General features: G+C 45.0%; 1 protein-coding gene across 1 annotated transcript; it reads left to right on the forward strand.

Annotated features, from left to right (window-relative positions):
- Positions 1 to 1116: 1116 nt before the first annotated feature.
- On the forward strand, positions 1117 to 7733 carry LOC108548819 (tetratricopeptide repeat protein 25). The gene is made up of 4 exons (XM_017901939.1): positions 1117 to 1304; positions 3150 to 3407; positions 4881 to 5482; positions 6673 to 7733. Exons 1-4 carry the CDS (start codon positions 1117 to 1119, stop codon positions 7731 to 7733), a joined length of 2109 nt encoding a protein of 702 aa, XP_017757428.1.
- The last annotated feature ends 380 nt before the right edge of the window (positions 7734 to 8113 follow it).

Below are 8113 nucleotides of genomic sequence, written 5' to 3' on the forward strand. Positions count from 1 at the left end.
TGCAGTACGAGCCGTCCAAGGACAGACCTGGCTTCGTGAATTTCGATGAATATTAATGTTTAGAGTCTGCAGCTTCATAAATGTTGATCATGTTCGAGAGTTGAAAGTTTTCGTACGTTGATAAGTACGAACGTGTATTTTTGTTGGCGTACGGGAACCAAGGCTGCGCAGAAGTAGTATAAGTTGTCCAAGGACTGAGTTAATGTCGCGTAACTTGATGAATATGAATGACCCCCTAGACTTGCGAGTAGAGATACTAAATTGCCCTGATATCCGATAAGATTTTCAGGAGTTTGAGAAGCTGTTACCCTTGATAAGCGAAATGTATATTCTTATTGGAAACTTGGCACCAAGGTCAGCCGAGCGTCGATGCTTTCGGATTACAGACTCTCAGGAGTAAGAATGAAATTTTGTAGCATGTTTGTTAAAGCATATGAAATTCCAAGGGGTCTACTCTGTCCTCGACGATTTCCAGAGTCCTCTATGACCCTGGATTTTGCGAGTACCTCGGTAGAAGTTCTTGGAACTCCGAGATCAGTGGCGTCTAAGTTTCGAGGTCACTTTTTCTCGGTTCCTTAAGACACAATCTAGACGTCCTGGCGGTCTTCCAGATCCTCTGAAAATGGTTCTCCGAAAGTGGAATGAGCACAACATAGCACCGTATTCATCAGTGTGTGACGCTTTAGTCTTCAGGTCTCCGTTGAGAAAGAAGGGACTGACGAAAGCTGGATTTTCCACGCAGTCTCTGGAAAATTGCACCAGCTAATAGGACAAGTTCCTAGTTGTCTGTTAAACGGATATGTTAAGTGTATAGTCCAGGTTCCCCCGCAGTCTGCATTGTAAACGTCAGATTCGATCAAAGGAATAAATTCGCGTAAGCTTTGTAAAAGTCTGATCTGTAAATATAATTGCATATATGTATACTCTGTGACTAGTTCATTATTATCGAAAAAAGAATTATTTGCAGTATAGATTCTAAACTAGGCTGTTACAGAAGGATAGCTTCTACTTAATTTCTAAGTTTCGCGAAGTTAGCGGCAAGCTTCAGAGTCTAATATTTAAGTCGTACTTCAGAAGAGACACTAGCGCCACCAACGTCAACGTCAGTTTACATCGATGGAGATCCTCGCGAGCAGAACCCCGAAGGACGATTTGACAGACTTGAACGACACGAGAAAAGTGGTGGAAAGTGCCGAAAATCGTGCTCGTCTTGATTACAAAAAGGCCGATTCGAAGCTGGTTTTGAGAAATAATCGAGAGTATGCTCAAGCCTTGCATCGCGAAGCGGATCAGCTCCACCGCAGGCAAGATTTCTATTTATTCCACGCGAAAGATCGTAATCGGTTTGTATTTCCCGCCAACAGATGGCGCTCGGTTCGACGCGATAAATCGAAGACTCGAAAATGAAACGCGTCCGATTCCATTGAAAACTAAGATTCATTTTTCATGCGTGAAATCTTGTATAGCTTTCGTACGGCTACGTGTTCCATAAGTCGAGCAGGTTTTTTCCAATTTAAAAACAATCTCTGTCCGAGCTACATAACCTGTACGATCTGTTTTGTAAACGTTGATATAGTGGCGCGCAGATAGAAATAAATTTGTAGGCAAAACAGCGAACAGAGGGCGGAGAAACAGATGGAGCAACCGGTTATGTTTGCGTTCATGCCGTTATCAGCGTTTTACCATCGGAACTTTTTCTCGGTTCTAACCAAAGCCATCGGGGCAAAAAGTTCGCTGCAATTATTGGAATTGTTTCGCCGGCAATTAAATCGTGTTCCGATCGAACCTTTAGTACGAGGGGCTAACGTTCCTCGGCGGTTTTAATGATTTAATCAGCGAAATAAATTTATTCCTTTGAGATGGCAGCACCAGTTATTCGGCTAACATCCTATCGCTTAATCACTTTTGCATAAGTAATTGCGGGGCGTGGCCATGTTGAACGATCCGCCTTTAGCAACTACAAGGAATAATACGATATTGAACTTTCGGATTAAAATTCAATTGTCCTTTCGATGTTACATCGACGAACTTTAATTTACGCGTTCAATTTCTATGGTGGAAAATTGTTCCCGATTTAGGAAATTTCATCGTAGATGGAATTTCATTTACCGACGACGGTGTCGCACTAAGTTAGTTCGCGTGGAATAAGTAAGATGGGAGTGCCGAGTTACGAGTCGCATATTAAGCTATATTTTCATGAAGACCACGTTCCCGGTGTGTTCACGCGGATTATGCAGCGAAATGAACGTTTCCATGGGATCGTAACCATTAACACCGTCGTTATATTCAATGATGGTCGATAGATCGGTGTTTTGAGGCGCCGTGAAATACAGGGGACATAATTCCGAACGATCGATGGCGGCCACAGGAAAACCACGGAATCGGTTCATTCCCACCGCGTAACTACGGCCACGGAAGTTATTCGGATTCTTTGTCATACGATCGTTAACCAGTTACAAGCATGTGTGGCAAAACTCGAACGACCAATTGGTTCAGGAATTTGCACACAGATAGTTACATTCAATCACGATGCCACAAACGATCGAATTAGATTCCCGGATTCTAAAGCACGCTATGTCTTTGTCAACGTAATGCAACTTTATTTTTCAACGTTTTATTAAAAATCACTCGAAGATTGATCTCCCGGATAGTGAAATCGGTACCTAAAGTCACTCGAAGGTGACAGAGGTCATCGAAGCATCGATATCAAGTATCACTGACACTTAGAATCACTAGAAGGCCACAAGAGGTCATCTAGCATGCAACGTCATCCAAGATCCTCGAGATCATGTCACTGGGAGCTTCGGTCACCTTAAGGTCATGGAAGGTCATCGAGGTCGCGTTGCTGCCACTCAGAGGTCATAGCTGATTTATATACCGATTTCGAAGCAAATTTTCCACGTGGACTTTACTCGAATATTAGCTACGTCATCATTCATACTCGCTCTGATCTTCGTTACTTTGCATCTGTACCACAGGTGTTAATTAGTTGCCGAAATTATTGCATCGTGCCAGCTGCGGGGTGCAGCTCGCTGTGTTGACGCGGTGTTAGAGTTGTTTAAACAGGCTCTCGTCCATTCCATAATTAATCGCCAGTCCATTTCGCCGGCTAAGCGCACGAATTTCGAATGCCGAATCGCAATTTGCAGCGGTGATTACGAGTCGGCATTAGTGCTGTACCACAGAGCAGCGAACTTGTATCCGAAGGACAACAGTCACGGCGTTGCGGCTAGGAGGACCGCAGCGACGATAAGCTCTTGCAATAATCCGTCGAAAGCTGTGCGAAAGGTTTTACCGACCTCTGGAGAACGATTAACAGTCGCCCTATGCCCGGAAACCGCCGCCATCGTGGCGAACGAGAAGCTGAAGAAGTCGCCGGATCCTTCGTCGATCACCGAGATACTCAGGTATATATTTAGTGTATATTGTACTTGAAGGAACTGACTAGAATAATATTGTCATGCTTAACAGAACGAAATGAGCTTTATCAATGGAGTAACGGCTCAGCCCTTATCGGTAGCTAGCTTTGTATACGTGATTCTTACTAAGTTGTACCTGATTTCGGTAAATATGCGAAAAATTTCCGTCTCGTCACCTCCCACGTGATCCACGACTGCAGCGACCAATGTACTGTTGTCACGTGAAAGGTGCCTTACGACCGATAAGGGTTAATGTAATATAATAGTAACTATGTAACTATGCCCCGACTAACCACGAGCTCACTGGACTTTTTACTCTCACGCTTTGACAATTTTCTTACTTTTACTCTCATGTTCTGACTTTTAAGATTGATTTTTACGACTAGCAATTGACAATTTTTAGAATGATCCGTTTACATCCTTGTACCTCTATTTAACCTTACACTCTGTCTATTTTTATACCTAGGCTCTTTACCTCAATTGCACCTCTCGTGCAATCTCGATGGGCCAGGTAACTCAAAGTCCTAACTTTCCTAAACTTTCGCTAGACTCTGTCAAATATCCTATGAGACAGTCCTCTACAGAGTTATCAGCGAGAGTCAACGTGACAGTGTTGACCGGTTGCGTAATCATAGATAGATATCAGTCTTTCAGTTTATATTTTACTCCTACTTTCATTTAGCTCGTAATAAATATATTTTAGAATAAAATAACATCTCTTATTCTCCATATTTGTCAATCAAACATCCCTACATACGTTCTTTCGAAATTTATGGTTGCACGACGATCGCAGGGAACTCTTTGGAACAATAAATTTGCGACAGTCATGGGACACGAAGAAGACGTGGATGTCGATAGTTTCTTGACGCGTTTAATTTATTGCTAATGAGGTTTTGATCCATCTGGTCTGCGGGACCGTAGCCTGTTAGGGGATGACGTATGGTATCCATGATTTATGCGGGCACAGTCTATCTATAAGATATATTCGCGTCATCTGTAAGACCATTGTCTACCTAAATTGCAGTCTGTCAGATCTGTCTATTCTACGAGACCGTGATCTGTATCGTGCACGATACATCTTCAGACTATGATTAAAGTATTCCAAGCGCTGGAGTAATGCTTTGAACGTGGCTTAGGACTTGCATCCTCCACTGACGTCAATAGGGACGCGGACGGGATCTTTGAGGCACGGATTCAACGTATCGATGCAAATCGGGGCAATTATGTGATTCGCATCGGAACAATGTTTCGTGTAATAGATCCGTCTTGTCGGTGTCCTCCGGGTTAACCTAAAAACACGATTCAGGAGAGACAGAAACGGGAGAGAAAGACTTTCAACGAAACGAGATATCAGACAAAACAATCCTCTGTGGATTGAAAAAGAAATTTGAAAAAGTACACGTTTCTCCGTTCAAATATGAGATGAAGATGAGAAATTCATTGTTAAATAATCCGTTCTAGCTCCTTTGACAGCCACAAGAGCTATTGGAAGATCATGCCGTCTCCTCGAATCTCCAGCACGCAGCTAAGCAGGTCCAAGTCGATGTTCAAACAACTAAACAATCTCGCTGAAACGTTACTGAAGGATCTTCAAGCGTGCTTCGATTCTGGAAAGATGTCAACCGCTTTGAAGATCGCTCAGGAGTTATTGGAGCTGTCAGCGAGCTTCCAAGACCCCACTCGCTATCAAATCGCATCCTACCACTATTTGTCCCTGATCCACGTGGCCCTAGGTAGACACGACCGAGCAGTGTGCAACGTGTCACGTTTGGTGCGTTTGTCGAGGAGCAGCGAGGACGTGGTTCAGATCTGTCAGTCATTGGTGACCCTGGGAAAGGTGCATCTGAGCTTTGGACACTTGGACGCGGCGGCCAAGGCATGGGAACACCTGGCCAAGGACTTAAAGGGACCGATTCCTGTGGCGTGGATCAAGCACGAGATTGGAAGATGCTACCTGGAGACCGGGAAGTACGAAAAGGCCATCGAAATGGGTGTCAGATGCGTGGAGGCTGCCACTAAAGGCAATTCCAAGAAGTGGATACTCAATGGACGTTTGCTGTTAGGTAAGGACGGCTAAACGAATTTGTTTCTAGGTTACTCAGGTTCCAAATCATCGACGAATTAACGCGAATCGTGGGACAAAGGTGGTTAAGGAACACGGAGGAATTAATTATCAAGTTAGCTCAGTTAGAGGTCTGACAGTCTATGATTGGCTCGGTCTATAGTCTATCGTGTTACAATTTGTCCGTTCGATGGTCTACAACCTGTTTAGTTCATCAGACCTGTGATAGAGCTGGCTACAGTCGAACTCTGAAATCAATTTCCACGCGAGTACGATTTACACTCGAAAGCACGCAATGTCGACAGAGATACCGTGAAGGACCGACCCGCTGGCCTACGGGAGCGCCTGATACTGTTCGTTCCACTCGAGTTGCAATTAGTATCGTAATTTGACCACAATGATAAGGAAGGGGGACTTGACACACTTTGTACTCGGTACACAAAGAGACCACGATCATATCCTGACGTATACAGGAACGCATTATCTGTTTCCTCTGTCGTAGAAGTTATTCGCGCAAGTCAAAGAACTTTTCCAATCTTCGCAATTTATGTGGGAATGTTAGGATTCGAGAGTGAATGCAAAGGAACACTTGGACCTAGCTAGCTGATGACGGATAACAAACAACAGCCTAGGCTTTAGACCGAATGTTTAGGAGAATGTCTACAGTGCACGTGGAAAGATGAGTGACAGTGTGCAAGGATCTTATGAATGGGATATTTATGAATATTTATATTTATGGAATACAAGTGAAGAGCGAAAGGCGTCTAAGTGTTTAGAGCACGTACCCACCAAGAACAAGGCTATGGGAAATGCATGATTGAGAAAGGAAACACGACTATGAAAGAAGACAGAGTGCAAGGTTTAAATGAGGGTGCAAGAGCTGTTCTAAGACTTTTTACGGAGTTTGAAGGAGAATCAATGTGCGAGTGTTAGTTGTGTGATCATAGTTCAGTCATTAGTCTAGTTTTTTAGTTTGTACTTTACTCCTAAGTCTCTTTTAGCTCGTAATAAATAATACATTGGAATTAAACACCATCTATTATTCCTTATATATTCGCCAATCAAAAGTATCCTTACATTTATACTGATCAGTACCACCCTGTGTGAGCTTCTTTTACATTCTACCCACGGTATCCAAATCTTCCGGAGCATTTTCTCTTCCAGTTAATTCCATTTCATCGTGTTCCCCAGGCCAGAGCTTAGCGAAACTAGGCAGGTTCGTGGAAGCGCTGGAGGAGCTGCAGATAGCCGCGAAGATCACCGAGGAAGAGGGTGATACCCCGATGCTGTCCTACATCCGCGATCTTATCGACCAGGTGGCGCACGCCCTTCGCAGGATTCCGTTCGAGAACGGTAGCTGGGAGGTCGTCGAGTCGGCCATCTCACGCGACCAACAAGCGAAGGAAGATCTCGGTCTGTTCATCGGCCAGGAGAAAACCGTGATAACCACGGTATTCTCGCAGAAGCGAGTGATTACGGAGTGTCGGGACGATTCCAGCAGCGGGGAAACGTCAGTCGACGAGGACGAGGAGATAACGATGCGCTCAGACAAGGCAGCGAGCCTGGTGCAGCCTCATCGAGAGTGCAGTGCACGATCCGATCTCGAGAAGGAAGAGGATGGCCCGCAAGGTAGCGCCACGTTCAGAATAGGAAGCTCTCCCGAGAAGAAAGACGTTGCTTCGTCGCCTTCTGCCTCCTCCATATCTTCCCTCTCATCCAGCGTTGATGACCAGGAGGCAGAGGACAAGGATATCGATGGCAATTTAGAGATGTCGGACAAAGCCGAGTGTAACGTTCAGCAGCAGGAAAGCGAACTGAAGCGCGAAAATAGCAGCAAAGTATCCCTAAGAAGCGCAAACACCATGGCCACGTACGTCATAGACGAAGAGTTGGGAAACGCAGAGCAGATTACCGACAACGAGGAAGAGGATAGCCAAGAGAGAGAACACTCCAAGTTTGCTGGCTATGACGACAAGCTCCCAACGGCGAGCGGGGATATGCTAAACGCTCTCCGAGCGATCGAAGAACTGGGCAAGAAGGATGAAGTGGACCTGCTGGATATGCTCAGGGACATGCTGCTGTCGACCAAGGAGGAAGGTCGCCAAGGCGATTTAGGAAATTCGGGGGATGGCTTCAGGACCTCGAGATCCGGCCAGGATAGACAGAACGAGGTCGCGACGAGCCGTTCGATCAGGTCCACCTCTCTGCCATCTAGCCCACACAAGTGTCACGCCAATGGGGACTTCCGTTAATGCAATCTAATTATCGATACTTTTCCGTTACCTTCTCGATTCTTGTAAATTTGATACACGATTGCACAAGACTACCTCTAGCGTTCTTTCTAATCTGCTCTATTTTCTGTCATACGCTAGCACGTAATCCTCTAGAAGGAGACATTTCATTCGCCATTTCAGGGTGGAAGGTCGAGAAAGGAAAATCGTAAAAATCGTATAAAGAGATCAACGTTGTTCGCCACTTTTTCACCGTACCCTGCAAACGTTCCTTCAGTGTCAGCTCGCAGAAAGGCAGCGAGAAATCAATCTGATAGGACACTTTTACGCGCCACTTAATATCCGGCCAGGCAGAAATCCCGGTGATAGCATTGCGTGAGCAGAAGGGAATCCCCGATTCC

The sequence above is a fragment of the Eufriesea mexicana genome, unplaced genomic scaffold, assembly GCF_001483705.2.
Source record: "Eufriesea mexicana isolate 0111107269 unplaced genomic scaffold, ASM148370v2 scaffold1653, whole genome shotgun sequence".
NCBI classification, from domain to species: Eukaryota; Metazoa; Arthropoda; class Insecta; order Hymenoptera; family Apidae; genus Eufriesea; species Eufriesea mexicana.

Excerpts from the sequence above, each read along its gene's own strand:
- LOC108548819 (XM_017901939.1), top strand. The coding sequence starts at position 1,117 with ATGGAGATCCTCGCGAGCAGAACCCCGAAGGACGATTTGACAGACTTG. Across the intron at positions 1,305-3,149 it reads GCGGATCAGCTCCACCGCAG|CGGTGATTACGAGTCGGCAT; the intron begins GCAAGATTTCTA and ends CGCAATTTGCAG. Across the intron at positions 5,483-6,672 it reads CAATGGACGTTTGCTGTTAG|GCCAGAGCTTAGCGAAACTA; the intron begins GTAAGGACGGCT and ends CGTGTTCCCCAG.